The sequence below is a fragment of the Callospermophilus lateralis genome, chromosome 13, assembly GCF_048772815.1.
Source record: "Callospermophilus lateralis isolate mCalLat2 chromosome 13, mCalLat2.hap1, whole genome shotgun sequence".
Taxonomy (NCBI): domain Eukaryota; kingdom Metazoa; phylum Chordata; class Mammalia; order Rodentia; family Sciuridae; genus Callospermophilus; species Callospermophilus lateralis.
In genome coordinates this window covers 78,281,278-78,301,773 of record NC_135317.1, presented here as the reverse complement: position 1 = coordinate 78,301,773, position 20,496 = coordinate 78,281,278, and the positions used below count along the sequence as shown (strand labels likewise).

The 20,496-nt window shown below is 45.1% G+C and overlaps 1 protein-coding gene across 1 annotated transcript; it reads left to right on the top strand.

Annotated features, from left to right (window-relative positions):
• Positions 1–8,678: 8,678 nt before the first annotated feature.
• Lax1 (lymphocyte transmembrane adaptor 1) lies at positions 8,679–18,487 on the top strand. The gene is made up of 6 exons (XM_076831806.1): positions 8,679–8,840; positions 9,159–9,341; positions 12,762–12,905; positions 13,292–13,402; positions 13,924–14,003; positions 17,129–18,487. Exons 3-6 carry the CDS (start codon positions 12,773–12,775, stop codon positions 17,921–17,923), a joined length of 1,119 nt encoding a protein of 372 aa, XP_076687921.1. The 5' UTR covers positions 8,679–8,840; positions 9,159–9,341; positions 12,762–12,772; the 3' UTR covers positions 17,924–18,487.
• The last annotated feature ends 2,009 nt before the right edge of the window (positions 18,488–20,496 follow it).

Sequence of the window (20,496 nt, the reverse complement as noted above, 5' to 3'; positions counted from 1 at the left end):
ACTTTTCAGTGGAGAAAGGGGGTGCCACTTCAATCTGACAACCAGAAATCTAACTTCTGCTCATGAAGCCTAAGTAAGGCAAATGCTTGAACTGTCTGAATGGCTGGTGCCGCCACACTTACAGGGTTTATCCATCTCTACTCCAGAAGAATGTTCAAGCTCAAGTGCCACTTGGTAATTTGACACAAAGTCTCTCTCCAAGTTGCTTAAAGCCTCACTAAGAGGCTTTCGGGGGCCACATAAATCATTTCCTTTTAACACATCTTTTTCCAACACAGCACAATTGTTTAGGTTAAGGTGTGTGTGTGTGTGTGTGTGTGTGTGTGTGCGCGCGCGCACGTGCGCGCGCACACGCATGCACTTTAACTGGGGTTGAACCCAGGGGTACTGTACTTCTGAGCTACGTCCCCAGCCCTTTTTACTTTTTATTTTGAGACACAGTGTCACTATATTGCCCAGACTGACCAAGTAGCTGGGATTATAGGCATGCACCAGTCCACCTGGATAGGTTAAGATTTCTTGCTATGCTTAGACATAGGAGTAATACATTGGAAGACTGATTAGTGTTTTAAAACTCCAGATCTTCATGTCTTAACCTGTTTGATTTTTGTGTTTGTTGCAGTGCTAGGGATGGAACCCAGGCCTCAGTTATGTAGCATAACTGAGTGTGTATTGAACCCTGCAGGCCTCACACATGCTAGGCTACATCCCTGGCCCATTAGGGCTATTTAAAGATAGCATAGCCAGGCACGGGGGCACAGGCCTGCAATCCCAGCAGTTCAGGAGGCTAAGCCAGGAGGATCCTGAGTTCAAAGCCAGCCTCAGCAAAAGTGAGATGCTAAGCAACTCAGTGAGAGCCTGTCTCTAAATAAAATATAAAATTGGGCTGTGCGTGTGGCTCAGTGGTCAAGCGCCCCTGAGTTTAATCCCTAATACTCTCTCCCCCACAATAAGCTTAAAGTTACTATATATGAAAACTTATTTGAAAGAGGAAGTAGGGTTGGGGAGGGAAGATGGAAAAAACTATCAATTGCCTTCAGCCATGCCTAAGAAGAGAAGACACACATCAGGGGTCATCCAAAACCTCTCATTTGAGGCAAGAATTCCTGCATCTTCCCTGTCAAACCTTTCAACTGAGATGCTGCTGACCAGGTAGGAAAGGGTTTGGATATATTTCTGCTCACCCTTTGATAAAGGAAGTGAAACAGTAAAATCAGAGAGATTAAGTAAGGGTCTGGCAGAGAGCAAAGCAGGAGGCAAATGCCCAGATCTCAGCCCACCTCTTCCCTGGTACAATATTCCTTCTCTATAAGACCATCAAACTATGTGAGTGATTTTCAGATTACACTGTGAAGATGAGAAAAAGTCTCTTTAGAGACAATCCAGGTTTAACCAAAATAGGACTTCTTGGAAATTGTTCTTGACTGGGCATAGTGGCACACACCTATAATCCCAGCAGCTCGGGTGGCTGAGGCCATTAGGAGGACTGCAAATTCAAAGCCAGCCTCAGCAACTTAGCAAAGCTTTAAGCAACTTGGAGAGAGACACTGTGTCAAATTTTTTAATTTTTTTTAAAAAGAGCTGGGTATGTGGTTAAGCACTCCCAGGTTCAATTCCTGGCACCAAAAAAAAAAAAAAAAAAAAAAAAAAAATCTGGTTTGGAATTTGTTGGAATGGTTAGGAAATTCAAAAAATTTGCCATTCCATTGGCAAAATTAGAGAGGAGAAACAAGACCTATCGTGTGGGGTAAGGGGGAAGACCGTGGCCTGGCACAATTTTGACTCCTGCTAGTTTACCATGTGACCTTGGGGTCAGTCCAACTCCAAAACTTTCCATTCTTGCTCTAGCATCTAATTGTGGTTAATACCACTGGGGAATGTCTAGATGGAATTTCTCTTTCATTGCTTTATCTCCCTGAGAATGTAGCATAACTGCGTATTGAACCCGGCTGCATGCAGGGACGTGTGTGGACAGACTTCACTGCAGGCAGAGCCCCTGGTATTTGCAACAAAGGCAAATTGCTCCATAACTTGAAGTGCAAGAAATATGCTTCTTTCTCCATGGAACCCAGCACTAAAGCAGCTTGCAGTCACCTAGATCTGAGATCTCTCTTGGTCATTTGTATGCTCTGGTCTCTTCCCCCCATAGATATTAGTCTGCTCATTGAGTTAACAAGTAAAATATTCACTGTGACAGACACTGTTGTATTTACTAAGGATAAACAAAGCAAAGTCCCTGACCTCTTTCAATTTAATCTCATGGAAAAGAGATAAAATCAGTAAATACAGAACATGTCAAGTGTTGATAAAGACTAGGGTTAAAAGTAAGGTAGGTTAAGGGGAGCGGAGAGCGCAAGGTATGAGAATAAAAGAAAGTCAGGAAGATCTCACTGAGAAAGAGACATTTGTGAAGACATTTGGAGGAGGTAAGAGAGTGAGGCATAGGGCATGGTAGGTGCAAAGGTCCTGAGACAGGAAAACTGGATTGGTTTGAGGACATGCAAGGAGTCCAGGGGGGTAAACTAAAAACAATAAATTCTGAAACTGTAGGCCATTATAAGTTTGGCTTTTATGAAACAAACTCACTAGAGGGTTTTAAGCAAGGACTGCAATGACCTAGCTTACAGTTCTACAGGGTTGTGCTGCTAGTCATGTGACTGCAATCTGGGGGAAATGGAAAGACCATGGCAGCATCAGCTGGGAAAAGAAGGGGGAAGTAGGCCCAAGCCTTGTGTGTGTGTGTGTGTGTGTGTGTGTGTGTGTGTGTGTTGCTCTGGATTGAACCCAGGGCCTCATGCATGCAAGGCAAGCACTCTACCAACTGAGTTATATCCTCAGCGCCCCCAAGCCCTGTTTTGCTCAAATGAAACAAAAGGAAATGCTGGTTCAAAAGAAAGAAAGAAAACAAAAACGAAATGAAAATAGGTTGCTTGCCACACTAACGTGTTGGGACACTCTGGTCAATGGGACAATATCATAGTTAGTGAGTGAGGTATTTTACTCAAACCTTCAGGACATGAAGAAAAGCACCTGGGCGGGTGCCTTCCTTCCCTGGCCTCTGTTCCATTGTCATCTGTGTCTGCTGTCTGGTCCCCAGGCAGGACCTCTGCTCTCCTGGCCTCCACAGAGACTCCCTGTGGCTGCCACCTGCTTCCTGACGTAACTGCCCACCCTGCTCCCTCTGCTGAGGGGTTCCCTCCTCCCTGCCAGGGCCTGGGGTCAGCAAACCTGCGCTCCTGTGCATGGAGGAGGGACGGGTGGCCAGTCCGCTCCCAGCTCTGAGACAAGGGGAAGTCTCGGGACAGGTGGCAAACATTTGCTTCTCTGGCTATGACTGCTCTGGGGCACTCTGGCTGGGGGTCTCCAGGGACATGGGGGAGGCTGCCAAACAGAGAACCCCCCGAGGACCAGGGAGACAGAGGCAGCCCTGCCCCTGGGGCACCAGGCTTAAGGAAAGAGTTTTCTTGTCTGTTAGCAATACTAACCCACCTCCTCCACCTGAGCTAAGGCTAAGAGGGGGGAGGAAAATTCCCCTAGTCGGGTCACATTCCTCACTTCCAAGTCTTCTCAAGGGACTCTGGGAGAGGCGGGGTGGGGATTGGGGGGTACAGGGAGCAGAGATGTGAGAGTAAAGTTCTTTCCTCACTTCAAATCTTCAACTTAAAAGGAAGGAATTAGCTGCCTTTGTTCTCTGTTTCAGACTTGTCTGGACTGGAGAGGCCTCAGGGAGGCGGGCAAAGAAGTGCAGGGTAGGGTGGGGTTTCCTCCAGGAAGGGCTCTCAGCTACCCTCTCTGGGTGTCCCAGCACCAAACTTCCAAACATAAAACCTACTGGGGTGTCTTTCACACAAGGCCAGGGGGGCCTTTATATATAATTTTTTTTTGGTGGGGGGGAGTGCAGAAATATAACAGCTGCTACTAACACTTCTGTAGGCAAAGGAGACCAAACACAGGGTCCCTAGGAGGGCAGGGCAGTGCAAGGGCGGCTTTTTTCCTCTGGATGATGAGTTCACAGCAGGGAAAAGACTGGCCACTGATTTTGTCCTTACTGTCTCACTCCATTACACATCCGGGTCACAATTTCACAGCAAGAGAACTTCTCAGAGGGCCCAGCTGAGTCTTCCAATCAGGCACTGTGCTAGGGGACAGAGAGGCACCCTGCCCTGGAGGCTTCAGAGGCTACCTAGGGAGACAGACATGAAAGACCTCAAGACCTAAACCCAGGAAGGACCAGAGTCAAGTTTCAAAGTGCAACTTGATTGGAGTTTTACAAGAGAAAAAGAAACTGCTGATAAAATAAAGGAATTTGTGCGGGGTGGAGGATTTAAAAAAAAAAGAAAGAATAGAAGTAAAATCAGAAGAGTAAACAAGGGGAACAAAAAGAAGGGAGGAGAAATGGGAGAGGGAAAGTCAGTCAGTGAATGAATCTGACCTGACTTTCCTACGTTCATATACGAATGTACCACAGTGAACCTTACCATCATGTTCATCCCAAGACTCTAATTTTTAAAAAACTGCATATACATATATATATATTATAATAGATGTATATATGTTACATATATATATTATTTTTTACAGACACAGACTGAGAATTAAGGATACACTTTAAAAAAACTTTTCTTGAAATCATCTATATGTGGGCTGGGGATGTGGCTCAAGCAGAGCGCGCTCGCTTGGCATGCGTGCGGCCCGGGTTCGATCCTCAGCACCACATACAAACAAAGATGTTGTGTCCGACGAAAACTAAAAAATAAAAATAAAAAAAAAAAATTTTTAAAAAGAAATCAACTATATGTTGTTTATAATGATTAGGTTGTTGGATATATTTTACTAAGTGGATTTTCACTTTCTTGTCATTATTTTCATTAAACTTAAAAATTCTTAATTAAAAAAAGATTATTTCCTGGGACAGTAATATTAAATTATTAAATTATCATTAATTATTTGTAATTAAATTATTAATGTATAATATAATTAATATAATAATTATTAAATTATTGATAATTATTAATTATTAATAATTATTGATTATTAAATTATTTCCTGGACAGTGAGATAGAGATTTTCAGTAGCCTTAGAACTACAAGAAGAGATTTCAACAGCATAATATTAATGAGAATATTTCTGGGCCAACCCTCTTCTGCTTAAATTTCCCTGATTTCGTCATTATTTTCTAAACCTAGTTCTCTAGATTTCTTGGATTCAGTAGGCTAGTTATAAATTTCCCCTTTTAAAGAAAATGCCCAAATCAAGTTTTATTGTTTGCAACAAGGACTGTTGAATATACTGGGCACAGCAGCACACGCCTGTAATCCCAGCAGCTCGGGGTCGCTGAGGCAGGAGGATTGCAAGTTCAAAGCCAGCCTCAGCAATTTAACAAGGCCCCAAGCAAACTCAGTGAGACCCTGTCTCTAAATAAAATACTGAAAAGAGCTGGGGATGTGACTCAGTGGTTAAGCACCCTGGGTTTAATCACTGGTAGCGGAAAAAAAAAAAAATCGTTGAAAAGAACAACATACAAAATATATACCACAAGCTCTTGTAGATGCACATCAAGGATTTTCCTTTCCTCCTTCCTCTCTTTCCTAGTTACATTATAAGTCCTTTAGAGGCTTATTTCTCTTCGTTAACACCCTCTAAAAGGCTATTTAGCATGATACCTTGTACAAACAAGGCATTCAATGCCTCTTGTCTGAACTACACAATTAGTAAAATGGAATTCATTGCTGGTTTCTCAAAGTTTCTACACCTTACAAAAAATATAAAAAGGGCCTAGCAAGCAAATTGAAAACAGAGTTGGTGATATAGTTCTGGCCAACTTCTTTGGTTACAATCATTTATATGCTTAGATAACAGGAAGAATCACATATGTTTATTTTTACTAAATAAACAGCTTGCAAATTTCTTAATGGGGGGGAATTTGTGCAAAGGCCCAGAGGACCAAGGAACAATAAGTCAGGTCTATATTGAATGCAGGACACTGCCAGCCATGTAGCTAAACCCAGCGCCTGGTGCCTGCAGTGGGAGATGTCCCAGAATTATGTGTTTAAAGGAGAAAGCAAAGATAGGCAGGGGAAGCACCAAGGAGAGGGGCCAGGAAGGGACGCCAGTGGGAGAAGGGACGCCAATGAGAGCAGTTCATTAAGCCTATAAGTATGAGCTAATGAGACTGATGTCATAATAATAATACAATAGCCCTCATTTAATAAGCTCTCTTATATGCCAAGTCTTAAGCCAAGCATTCTTCATCATAGGTCCAATTAATCTTCACAACAGCATTACATAAGAATTATTATTATTATTACAGTCATTTTATATCCAAGGAAAAACCTAGAAAGAGTAGATGACCTGCCAAGATTCACCAGTTGGCAATTGACAATCTGAACCCAGGTGGACACTGTTCAAGTCGTGTCCTCTTAGGGAGGACAGGTTCTTGTGTTAGCAACATGATTACAATAGCACACAGTCCCCAAGCCCCATAAGAGGGCTTTGCTCCCTGCTGGGTATGGTGGTGCAAGCCTGTAATCCCAGAGGCTCAGGAGGCTGAGGCAGGAAGATTAGAAGTTCAAAGCCAGCCTCAACAATTTAGCAAGGCCCTAAAGCAATTTAGCAAGACCGTATCTCAAAATAAAACATTTCTTTTAAAAAGGCCTGGGGATGTGACTCAGTTATTAAGTGCCCCTGGGTTTGTTCATTTAATTCCCTGTACAAAAAAAAAAAAAAAAAGGAACTAAGCTTTCTTCTTTATAATCACATAACATGCAACACCTAAAATCATTACAAGTGGCTACAAAGAAACACTAGAACATCCGGGTTGAAAACACACCCTTTCCCAGGAGTGAGTGTCTTCTACTGTTTTGATTAATCTTCTAGACACCTGTTTGGGGGTTGGTTTGTTTTTGTTTTGCTTTTGTACTGGGATGAACCCAGGGGGTGCTTTAGCACCAAGCTACCTCCCGGCCCTTTTCATTTTTTATTTTAAGACTCTGTTTTAACGCACTGACTAGACAGACAATTTGTGCCATGGGGACAGACAGGAGGGCAGGATGATGGAGGGACAACCGCCTCAGCGCAGGACCCCTCTGAGGAGCTTGTTCCCTCGGGGTGGGGCAGAAGAGAATGAGAGGGCCAGAAGGAAGCTTATTTACCTGCAGCAGTTGGGGCAGGTAAAGGAAGTGAGGCCCTGAAACTATGACACCCAGGGGCAGGCGCTTTAAACATTTTGTTTTTCTTGTTTACACAGTAGTCAGGGCTCTGTGATTTGTTCTATCTGCCCTTTCCTTATCACCGTCCAGTTCCTGGTTCCCGTACCATCCCTCATTGGTTACAATGGCTCAGGCTGCTGGCGCCAGCCACCGACCACCAGTGCAATAGATCTAGTGAGAAGTCCCAGTTCTTACCCAGACCTGATCCAAAGGAGATGTGAGGCAGAGACCCGGGTTCCTGACAGGCACGGTGGCACACGCCTGTATCCCAGCAGCTCAGGAGGCTAAGTCCATTTCAAGAGCAGCCTCAGCAACTTAGCAAGAGCTGTCTCAAAATAAAAAGTAAAAAGGGCTGGGGATGTAGCACAGTGGTAAAGCGCCCCTGGGTTCAATGCCCAGTACAAAAAAAAAGGAAGAAGGAAAGAGAGAGAGAGACCCAGAACCAGCTAGAACCAGCTAGAACCAGCTGTGGCCAAGTCATCTCTGTTTCCTTCCAGGTCAGGCTCCTGGGAGGGAAGGCTGTAAGGGCTTAGTGCCCTGGAGAGCCTGGCTGTCAGTCATGTCCCAGCCCTGGACAGCCTGGAGCATGGAAGGGCAGGTTGTCCTGGGGAAGCAGAGGACCCTGATGACCCCTGGGAGGGGACAGGAGAGAGGCGTGGTAACCATCCGCCTGGGGATCTGCCTGCTTAGGGAAAGCGGGGTCAGACAGGCTCTTCACATCCTCACAGCTGTCTCAGAGGCCCCTTCTCACTGGGATTCCTTCCTAAGATGCAGCACTTTGGGAGATGAGAAGGTTCTCCCTTTGAACAATCTCCAAAGCTTGGGACCCTTCAGGTAGATCCTGGGGGGGAAACATCTGTCCTCTGAGATGGGCCTGGGACTGGTCTGCAGAAGAGCCCTGCTAGCAGGAGGTAGTCAGCAGCCAGGTGCCTCTGACACAGGCCTTGAGGGAGCAGGGGTGGAAGAAATGACCTCCTGTGGCCCTAACAACCCAGACTCACTTCTGTTTGGGGGGGTAGCACCCAGAGCAGAGGTTGTCAAAGCATGAAACACAGACCAGCTGTCAACATCACCTGGAAAGCTATTTCTAAAGCCTGTTCCTCTGTACCTTTTACCCCCACCCATGGAAGCAGGTACCAGAGACACACACTTCTCTCTAAAAGCACCCCCCAGTACTCTTTCTCCGCGAAAAAGCACCATGACCCCGGAGGCTTATAAAACTCTCAAGTGTCTCAGAACCCAGGGTGGCCAATCTCATCCCCGACTCTCCTCCCCATTTCTAATCACATGCAAGCCTGCCCAGGGAACGGCGGGCTGAGGACGGTTTCCTTCTGTCTTATGAAGATCAGCAGCATTTCCTGTGCCCTGTGCCTCATTAGCACGTCGGTGGTGTTGCTTCCTGTGGCTGACTCTGTGTTTCCATCTGGCAAAGTGGTTTGCTGTTTTTGCTCTGAGGTTCTGGCGGGTGGAGGATGACGAGTTTCTCACGGAGCCTTTCCTGGGCCTCTTGGCAGTTCCTCCCTCGGAGCCCCTCATGTTTGTACCAGAAGGCAGGGGCCGGACGTTCTCCCTGAGTGGCCTCACGCTGGGAACACCAGCGCCCGGATGAGAGCTCACCTCCACTTGCTCCAGGTAGAACCAAACTTGTTGTTTTTGTAGGTTAAATCTACTCAGCCTGGCATTTCAGGGAGTCTTTTGGGGGGGAAAGAAAGTTCGAGAATAGAAGATTGGAAACTTAAGAAAGAAAATCCAAAGACTTTTTTTTTAATGGCAAAGAATTTTGATGAATAAAGACTTAGGAAGAGGAAAGCTTGAGAGTAAATTTGTGTATTGGGGAATGTTTGGAGGACACAGCAGATTAGGATTTCTGTCATTCTTATATTTTCTAAAAATACACCGAGTGGTTAAATTCAAAACACAAACCAGTTCACCTCTTCTCCTGGGAGTCAGCAACTTAGGACTAGGAGCAGACATGCTGGCTAGCTCGTTATGACTGAGGAAAGGCACAGGTTTCGAAGCCAGAGAGCACCTCAGAGGCTCTCCCAGGATGGATGTCACCAACTCAACCCAACGGGATAGCAGGAGGACCTTGGAGCCCAGCACTCCGCGGGTGACTCTCGGAAGCCAGGAAGGGTGAGTGATCTGGGGTGGTGAACTCCATTTTCCCCTGCTTTAGTCAGAAGCCTTGTCCACCCCAAGGATCCTTTAACCCAACAGTGCTGTTGCTCCTCACAACCAGGCTCAGGTCCACTAAGAACACCAAGCTTAAGCTCAGCGACATTTGCTCAGGGTTGGTGGGAGGAAAGAAAGGAGATGTTGGGGGTGAAGAAAAATTGTTGGTTGGATTTCCTGGCCTAGTTGGATCTTTCTTCTCTCTGAGACCCTGATCTCTGTCCCCAATCTATAGAAACAAAAGGCCCATTGTCCTAAGGATGTGTTTTTAGATCCTACAACCTAACCACACATAGAAAATGTAATAATAGATGTAATAGAGATATGTCTTTAGAGTATAGAAACTCACAGAACTAACTGCAGTTATAAATTCATTGCTAATGCTTTCAGTCCCATACAAACAAAAATAAAAGGTCCATCAGGAGTTGAAACTTTAGCAACTCTGGCAGATATAAATTTCAGTGCTATGATAAAGATTTTAAAATTGCTTAGATTGGGGAACAAATGTTATTATCAGAACCAAAACCCGTCGCTTACAGGTGAACATGGGCCTTGATGAGGAATGAATTTGTAAAAGTTGTCACAAGGCTGAAGCACTCCTCCAAAACGACTTCTTTTTTTAATTTAGTTTTTATTTTTTAATCAACAAATACAAATTGTGTCTATTTATTGTGTACAACATGTTGATCTAAAATATGTATTCATTGTGGGATGGCTAAATCGAGCTAAGTAATGTAGGCCCTATTTCACATATTGTTTCTTCTTGTGTGTCTGTGATAACAGTGAAACCTACTCGAAGCAATGTTCAGGGGTATAATACATTATTTTTAACAATGCCATGTTTTGTGATAGAGCTCCTGAACTTATTCCTTCAATCTAAATGAAATTTTGTATCCTTTGATCAACATCTCCACAGCCCCTGATAAACACCACTCTACCCTGCTTCTATGAGTCCAACTTTTTTAGATTCCACATATAAGTGAGATCATGCAGTATTTGTCTTTCTATGCCTGACTTATTCCACTTAACATGATAACCTTCTGGTTCATCCACATAGTCACAAAGATTTTCTCCCTTTCTAAGACTGAGTAGTAGCCATGGTGTGTATATATATATATATATATATATATATATATATATATATATATATATATATCACATTCCCTTTCTCCATTCATCTGCTGATGGGCACTTAGATTGATTCCAAATCTTGGCTTTTGGGATAATGCTGCAGTGAACGTGGGACTGTGGACACCTCTCAATAAACGTGGGAGTGCACCTGTACTGACTTCATTTACTTTGGGTCTATACCCAGTAGTGGGATTGGTGAATCATGGGGTCGCTCTCTTTTTAATTTTTTGAAGAACTTTCATACTGTTTTCCATAATGGCGGTCCTACCCTCAAAACGTTTTCTATGCATTTGCTTATCATTTCACTCACTCCTTCACTTAATCAATATTCATCAGGCTCCTGCTTGGTACTAAGCACTGTTGAAGGCACCAGGTGACCAGGACAGACAAGTCCATGACCTCCTGAAGCTTAGAGTGTCAGATGAAAAACAGATAAACAAATGAACGTTTAATATAATCTCAACCAGTTGTAAATGCTTTGAAGGACAAAATAGAACAGAGTAAGGAGATTGCAAGTAAAAGTGTGGCCAGGAAAGACTGAGGAGTTCACATGTCAGAAGAGACTTGAGTGAAGTGAGGGACTAAGCCATGCAGAGAGCTGGGAGAGGGAGAGAGAGATCTGAGACAGTCCTCTGCCTTGCATAGGAAGGAACAGCAAGGAGCCCTGGAGGTCAAGATCAGAGGAAAGGTAGTAGGAAATGAGATCAGAGGGTAGGCAGAGGCAAGATTATATGGAGCCATAAAATCCTTACTGGGCAGGGACTGTAGCCTTTCTTCCAAGGGCAACAGGAAGCCATGGAGGGCTACAAGCAGAGAAAGAACCCGGTCTGCCTTATTGTTTGCAATGATCATGCTGGCTCCTGTGGGGAAGATGGATGTGGGCCAAGAGGAAAACCAGGGCAGCCATTAGGAAGGTTATTGCAAAGTTCCATGTGGAACTCCTGCTGGCTGGGACCAGGGTGGAGGCGGAAGAGGAATAAGAGGTAACTGGGTTTGGGGTAGAGGCCCATGCCCAGGGTAAAGCAGACAGAATGTGTTGGTTAACTAGAAGGAGGGCATAAAGAAAAAGAGCAGTCAAGGATGGCACCAAGGAGCCAGACACAGTGGCACACGCCTGTAATCCCAGTGGCTCAGGAAGCTGAGGTAGGAGGATGGTGAGTTCAAAGTCAGCCTCAGCAATGGTGAGGCCCTAAGCAACTCAATGAGACCTTGTCTCTAAATAAAATACAAAATGGAGATGTGGCTCAGTGATTAAGTGCCCCTGGATTTAAAAATAATAAAATAAAATAAGTCACCAAGGTTTCTGATCATGCCACTAGATGAGAAATACCAAAGGAGGAGGAGCAAGTAGCTAGCACTGTGGTGGGGGTCAGGACAGGAGCATGGGGCAGGGGAAGAAAAGAAAGGTGGATTATTAGCTTAGAATTTGGAGGACAGAAACCTTTCCTGGTAGTAATCTGGTTTCTAATGTTCAGGGGTGGCAGTTCAGTTACTGATTCCTGCCGTAACCTCCGCTGACTGCTTCCTGTTTCAGTAGGTACAGCCACCTGGGGTTGCACTCATCTGAATGCATTTCAACACCCAAGCAAACAGAGGGTGACTCCGGCCCTGCCAGGGAATTGCAAGGTAGCACAGAACTCGCATTGGTTCAATTCTACACAACAGTCGGGTGTTGCCTGGAGACCAGCTCCACAAGTTGGGGGTTACTCAAGTTCATACAAGTTGGACTCTGAAACAGAGCCACTCCCTAATTGTGAGTTGGGTAATCTTCTCCTCCAAGCAAGCCAGGAATCCCACGAGTGGGAATGAGGAGAAACAGGGGCAGAGGGATTTGATTCTGCAAGTTTGGAGGACAGTGTGACAGAGCTGAAAGAGCAAGATCTTTGAACCCTAGCAGACCTAGACTCACGTTGCACCTCTGTGCCTTCCTACCTATGTAATCCTGGACAAGGTATCTTTCCTGAGTCTAAATCTCAGGGTGCTTGGCCCCAAAGCAAGATAGGGTTGTTCTAAAGACTAAATAAGTTGCACATGCAAACCTCTAGCACTTGGTAGGCATTCTAAAGGGATGGTTCTCGTCTGCCATGTCCAAGTCCCCTCTCCTTGTCGTCGCTATTCAGAGATGACCCTCTCTTCCGCCCCTTGGTGTTCTCCTCCTCGGCTTTCCTTGCTTGGGCTCCTGTTCCAAATCTTTGAGCTCTAACTCCTGAAGGAAACATTTTCTCCACCCACCTCCCCACCACCCCACAGCCAGCCGGACCATGGCACTTGGTTTTCCTCCTAGAGATAACGACAAGAGCAGCATCATCTTTTCTGGGTTAGTGGGACTCCTGGCTGTCCTCCTGCTCATCACAGTGGCCTGCATCCTGTGGAACTGGAACAAACGGAAGAAGCGTGAGTCCTTGTATATCCTGAGTTGAGACATAGTAGGGCTAATCCTGCAGCCTGGCATGGCTCTGAGGAGTCCTCTGCCCTTACCTGGCACACTGGTCCTCAGTTGCAGTGCACTGGGATCAGAAGAACGTGGCTCAAGTGCCCCTGCAGCCAGTTGCACCCTCGTCCTGCCTCTGTCCATGAGTCCCCTATTCCTTTAGTTCAAATGGCACTGGAGGACAGTGTGGCAGAATTTCAAATGGAAATTCTGGCTCAAGTCTAAAAAGATCATTTTTTTTTTTATGCTACCAGGTAGGGGTGGGGAACATTTCCAGGGAGCATCTTGTCCCCAAGAGTCCTCACAGTTGACCCGTGCCATGATCCCCATCTCTCTCACTGCTTTGCAGGGCGGGTTCCTTACCTCCCAGTGACTGCCATGCCCTCATTGACTCTGCCTCGACCCAGACAACGAGCCAAAAATATTTACGATCTCTTGCCTCAGCGGCAAGAAGAGCTGGGTAAGTTTTTCCTTCTGATCTGTGCAGTCCTGATACCTGAACTTCAGCTTCCAGAATGCACCTCTCTCCACCTGGAAGCAACTCGCTCCAAGCTTCCAGAGAGCGCTTCAGAGAGCACTGAGAAGAATGAGCTAGGTAGACTGTAAGCTGCACCTCCAGGGGAGGCCGGGAGAGCTCTAAAAAGGAAGCAAGGATCATCCTGGCTTGGGGTTTTGGCTTTTCTTGACATTAAGGCAGCAGAGGAGAGCCGCATGTGTCCAAGTGTGGGGAGGACCTGCCTAAGGAGACCCTGGAGCCAGCATCTCGGGTAGCGATGGGGGAGTGCTCTGCAGGAGCTTCCAAAGAGGCCTCCAAGTCTCAGAGCACAGAAGCCTGGCAGGTCGGATCCTGTCATCACAGAACACCAAGCTCCGTCTGGAAATACCAGGTCCCACACAAACCCAGCTCAGCCACCACGCAGGGATAGTTTGGGCTGAAGCACACAGAAGACTATCTTCAGGTTTCATTCTCTGTCCTTTCAGGGAGACATCAGCCAAGGAGTATCCGAATGTTCAGTGCCGAGAGCCTCCTGTCCAGAAATTCCGACAGCCCAGAGCATATGGTAAGAGCCAAATGAAGGATTGGGGTGTAGCTCAGTGACAAGTCACCTGCTGAGCATGTGGGAAGCCCTGATTTTATCCCCGGCCCTGGAAAAAAAAAAAAAAAGTCAAGTGAAAATCAAGCCCCCGGAGAGAATGACAGGTCTCTGGCCGAAGAACTGAAGGGAATGAGTCCTAGGTCTCGGATCTGGTTTCACGACAAACAGCATGTCCTCTGGCCCTCACCTTGCCAGCCTATTAATAAATTGAGATGACCAGCTGCAGACCTCCCTACTGCCCAAGGAGAAAAGTTAAGAAAGACAGGAGCAAGTGCTTGGGGTTTTAAGAAAGGCCAAAGTATTCAAGTACATAATGTGGAACTGAAATTGACTATTTTAACCACGATGTGATAATGTGCTTATCCAAATGAGAGTCAGAGGTGGGTGTCATTTTGAGTACTGCTGACGCTGTTGATACTCAAGACACTTAAAACCCAGCTCTGGGAGTTACTTCTAGGGTTTGTGTCAAATTGTCTCCATGATCCTCAAAGCAAAAATCTCCATAAATCATTCATTCATCCCTGAAGCCCTTGTAGAAAGTGTTTGATCAAATGAAGGTGTCTTGGTCCATTTGGGGTAATTTTTTTTTAATTTAAATTTTTTTTTTTTTTTTTTTTTTTAGTTGTAGATGGAAAGAATGCCTTTATTTTATTTATTTTTTCATTTGGTGCTGAGGATGGAACCCAGTGCCTCACGCATGTGAGGCAAGTGTTCTGCCACTGAGCTATACAGCCCCAGCCCCATTTAGGGTAACTTCTAATGGATAGAAGTTTATTTGTTTTGCCCTTCTGGAGACTGCAAAGTCCAAAATCAAGGGACTGCATCTGGTGAAGGCCTTCTTGCTTGTTATAACATGATGAGGGAAAGAAAAGAGAGAGAGGAGGGAAATATTCATCCTTTTATCAGGAACCCGCTTCTGTGATAATAACTAGTGATAACTAACTGCCACTACAACAGCATTAATCACCTCTTAAAGGTCCCACCTCTCAATACTGTTGCAACAGGGATTAAGACTTCCACACATGGGCAGGGAACGATGGCCCCCCACCTGTAATCCCAGAGGCTTGGGAAGCTGAGGCAGGAAGATCACATGTTCAAAACCAGCCCCAGGAAAATTGAAGCACTAAGCAACTCAGTGAAACCCTGTCTCTAAATAAAATACAAAATAGGGCTGGGGATGTGACTCTGTGGTCGAGTGCCCCTGACTTCAATCTCCAGTACCAAAAAAAAAAAAAAAAAAAAAACCAATTGCTCCAACACATGGACTGCGGAGACCATTCCGATCACCATGGGGATAGCCTCTGGGGTTACGAGCGGAGTGTTAGGATTCACAGAGGTAGTCCTGTGTGTTTTATAATCTGGCTTTGAAGGTGTCTCCCGAGGATGATTTCAACAACAGTTTGGTGACAATGGGGCTACTTTGAATGTCAGGGTCCTGATTTTTGTACACATGTTATTTGCTTGTTAAAAAACCAGTCCCTCTGGTTTTGTGGTCATCCTTGGGCAAGTACAGTGAGACTGCTGATGGACAATCTGTTGTCACTCGGCCTGTCATCATCCAGTTTCCCAGAAGTTTAGGTTCCTTTACCATGCAGCCACCCCACGTCACCACTTTTGCTTCCTCTTCCTCCTCCCACTCACTGGCCTCTACTCCTGCCTGTAACTTCCTGGGTAGCGAGTCTGAGTGGCTGAGAAAGGGCAGAGCAGAGGAAATTCCCTGCCAAAGCCATTCGAAGACCTGGGTAGTCCCTGAGGACATTTTGCAGTTAGAGCTTAGGTCCCAGACGTTTTTTTTTTTTTTTTTTGTATTGGGGATTGAACCCAAGAAGGCTTTACCACTGAGCTCCATCCTCTGTCACTTAATTTTTAATTTTTTATTTTGAGGCAGGATCTTACTAAGTGGTCATCCTTGGGCAAGTGCAGCGAGACTGCTGATGGACAATCTGTTGTCACTCGGCCCGTCATCATCCAGTTTCCCAGAAATTTCGGTTCCTTTACTATGCAGCCACCCCACGTCACCACTTTTGCTTCCTCTTTTTCTAAATTGCTTAAATTTTGCTATCCCCATGGTGATCTGAATGGTCTCCCCAAGTCCCTGTGCTGAAGTTTTTTTTGTTTTGTTTTGTTTTGTTTTTATTTTGGTACTGGAGATTGAACTCAGGGGCACTCGACCACAGAGTCACATCCCAGGCCCTATTTTGTATTTTATTTAGAGACAGGGTCTCACTGAGTTGCTTAATACTTCACTAATTGCTAAATTCCTCTAATTCTTATTCTTCCACTAAATTGCTGAACCCGCCTCAGCCTCCTGAGTCTCTGGAATTACAGGCGTGTGCCACCATGCTGTGTGACTCAAACTGTCTTAGGCCCACAAATATGTTTGGTTTGTACTCTGTAGTGTTTGAAGAACACGCTGAATGAGTTACCAACATGTGAATATTGAAGACATTACAGACCAAAAAATCCAGATATCCAGCTTTTCTTGAAAATTCAGAAATTCTGGAAACATCAGACCAGGATCCCTAAATGGCAATGAGCAGCTGGAGCTGCACACCAGTGTCCCTTTAGAAATAACAGCAAGCATTTCTTGGGGTCATCGGTGTGCTATTCTAAGCACCTTATATGTACTGATCCTTTGATCTCTCACAAAAACCTTTATGAAGTTGATACAATGATGATCCTCATTTGACAAATTAGGAAATAAAGGCAGAAAGAGAAGGTGAAGAGATTGGACTCACTCAGGACCAATCTGAGCCTTGCCTTTAGTCCCTGTGCCATATTGCTTCTCAGTGTGATCTGGGGACGCAGGCTCTCTCTAGTTTATGACACTTCCTTCCCACGCCCCACTGAACCCCCACCCTGTGGCCAAAAGCCAGTTGCAGCCTGTCATCCCATTTACATGATTGCGCTTCTTAAACTCAGTCCACGTCATTCATACCTGTCTGACAGCTAGAGCCTTGTGGTCTGAGACCCCAGATAGAGGACTGAATGAAGCAACCAGGTGGCACTAGTAAGTGGTGCACAGGGAAGAAGAGAGACTTTGTCCACACTTCTGCTTCCATCCTGTCACTTTCTCTTCTTCTTCACAGCCCTCCCAAGCAGAGAGCACCCTCCAGATGCACACCGCCCATATCCACACCATGGGATACGCAGTTGGTGTCTACGACAATGCCACGGTGCCCCAGGTGTGCAGGAACGTCACTCCCTCGACACACTACGTCAATGTCGGAGCTTCCAGGGATGTCTCGAGCACTTCTTCAGAGGATTCAAATGATTATGTCAATGTCCCCACAGCAGAAGAGACAGCTGGGACTCTAACTCCTAACGACAGCCTGCCTGGAAATCTCCTTGTTCTATCAAGCGCCCCGCAGTCGGACTTAACTGAGAAAAGACACGAGGGCTGTGGGGATGCCAGTGACTGTACCAGCTTTAGGGCTCCAGGAACTAAGGACAGCGATCCACTCAGCGATGGGGAGGATTCTTCTCAGACCTCAAATGACTATGTCAACATGACAGGTTTGGATCTCGAGGACATCCAAGAGGAGTTGCCCTGGGTGGCTTTTCATTGCTGCAGAGATTATGAGAATGTCCCACCAGCAGATCCCAAGGGAAGCCAGCAGCAAACTGAGGAAGAAGTCACATCTTCAAACACAGGCCATGAAGAGGGAAAGACAGATGGCCCGGGGACTGACATCCATCCTCTCCCAAGGAATTCCCTATCTTCAGGGCACTGTGTATCCCCACTGAGTGAGGACTGTCAGATGAAACATGAAGAAGAAATGTCACACGAAGACACTCATGACTATGAGAATGTGCTACCTGCCAAGTTAGGAGGCGGAGACAGGGAGCAGAGGCCTGCTGCTCAGCTCCCTCCTGATGAATGAATACCGTTGCCCAGCTGGAAAGCCACACGAAGTGGTCTCTCCTGTGGGTTCCTCAGCCGCTGAAGAGTCTCTAGTGAAGACCCTTGACCACCCTCGAACGTCAGTGGATTCCCTTGGTTAGATTAGCCAGAGGCTGAAAGGAGCTAGAAGCTCAAAGGCTGCCCGGAGGCAAAGGTTTGGGAAATCCAGGAAGGGAATGCTTCTCCAGCAAAGTGCTGTTGTCTCTGGGGCCAGCCTACCCGACTGTTGGGAAATAGAAGCAAGAGAGTACTTAGCACCCAGAGGAAGAGGGCTGATCACCTGCACCAATCCCAGCAAGTGGCAAGGGTGTAGATTATTTTGTGATCCAGGCAGAGACCTAAAGGAAAGGAGAAGAATTCTCATTGTCACCAAAGGGACGGCAAAGCATAGCAGCTATTTTGAAAAACTGTATGGCGGTTTCTTATAAGGATATAATTATGGGAGGCAGCCATTTCACTACCAGAAACTGACCCAAGTGAACTGGAATCTTACACTCACACAAAATATGACTAATATGACTGCTTATTAGCAGTTTCATTAATAGTTGCCCCCCCCCCAAAAAAAAAACTAGAAATAATCCAGATGTGCTTCCACAGAAGAATGGATAAACCAATTGTGGATATTCAATCCATGAGTGGCTATGAGCCTATCCATACTCAGCAGGAAACAGAAATGACCATTGGTTCAAATAACAACATGGACAGCTTAAATGCATTTTACTAAGTGAAAGAGGCTTAGACTTAAAGAGCTACATATTTGTAAGACATTCAGAAAAAGGCAAAGTAATAGGAATGGAAAATATGTCAGTGTGAAGAAAGGAGGCACTCACTATGAGGACCTGCACAAGGGAATCTTTAGGTGACAGACTGTTCTACATGGTACTTCGGTGGTGGGTTTATAACTGTATACATTTATCAAAACACAAAGAAGCACATACCATGAAGAGGGACTTTTATTTATGGGAATATAAAAAAAGATAATCAGGCTGTTCTGAAAACTCAGAGTATGACAAATGAATCTAGTTGTATAACAAATGTATAACATAACCTCATTGAAGGGAGTGAGGGATTAAAAAAAAATTAAACTTAACTTTGGAAAGCAATGTTTTGGCTTAAAATTATAAGATTAAAAGATACAGAAAGAACTGTATACAAACAGTGCAGTATTGTTGGCAAACTGTCTTGCACAGATACAATTCTGAAACTACTTTGTGTACTAGGGTTGTACAGATAAATAAATCTACTGTTGATAAAGAGAGAGAGGTTTCTCACTGGCCCAGAAAGAAACGACAATGAGGTAGGGAAAGCTAGGCGGGACCCTGTGAGGTTGCATTAGAGTTGGCAATACAGCTTGAACGCTTGTTTATTTTAATAGGTATACAAAGAAATAAATATGTATACATAAGCGTATATAAACATATGCTTCCTAGTATTATCCATTAAGAGGACCAAGAAGTAATGACACCCCAGCAGCAATGACCACACTCAGCACCCAGATCTTAGTTTCAAAATGCTATTCTCCAACAAAAGGAACCCAAGTTCCTTGGAGAAATGGCTAGTTCTAGGGCTGAGATGGAGAAAATGCAGAATGAGCTTGCGTGTCTTACAGAAAAGGAGTGGAAGAGAGAGAGAGAGAGGGAAGAGATGACCACATGTCAAAAAAAATGCACCTGGCAGGCATGTTGGTAGCACATGCCTAAAATCCCAGAGACTCTGGAGGATTGCAAGTTCCAGGCCAGCCTGGGCAACTTAAGAAGACCCTATCTCAAATAAAAAGGGTTGGGGGTGTAGCTCAGTGATGGGGTACCCCTTGATACAATCCTCATTACCAAGGGGGGGGGGAAGATCCAACTAAAAGAGCTCCCAAAGACAAAGCGAGAACAATTTGAGCAAGAAAAATAAAAAAATTATAATACTGACTGAGTTCAATCCCAGTACCCTCCCCACCAAAAAACACTGACTAATAATCCAAAGAACAAAATGCATATCCATGAATGCATGACAAGGTGGAATAAATAAATTGGAGGAAAGGGATATGTTTTCTTTACAGATGAGTTCTAAATAATATATGTAGAATGAAGGAAATAGAAAAATCTCCATTAAGATACCACAAAATGATTGCTACAGACAAATATACTGATGAATACAAAATTAGTGAGTAATACTTTAAGGAGAAAAAAGAAAGTTGCACATTCTCAAAAAATATTCCTCAATGCCAGGGGCGGTGGCATACATTTGTAATTCCTGTGGCTCAGGAGGCTGAGGCAGGAAAATCATGAGTTCAAAGCCAGCCTCAGCAACTTAGTGAGGCCCTAAGCAACTCAGCAAGAACCTGTCTCTAAATAAAATACAAAAAAAAGGTCGGGGGGCTGAAGTTGTAGCTCAGTGGTAGAGCGCTTGCCTAGCATGAGTGAGGCACTGGGTTCAACCCTCGGTACCACTTAAAAATAAATAAAGACATTGTATCCATATACAACTAAAAAAAAAAAAAAAAAAAAAAGGCTAGGGATGTGGTTCAGTGGTTGAGTGCCCCTGGGTTCAATCTCTGGTACC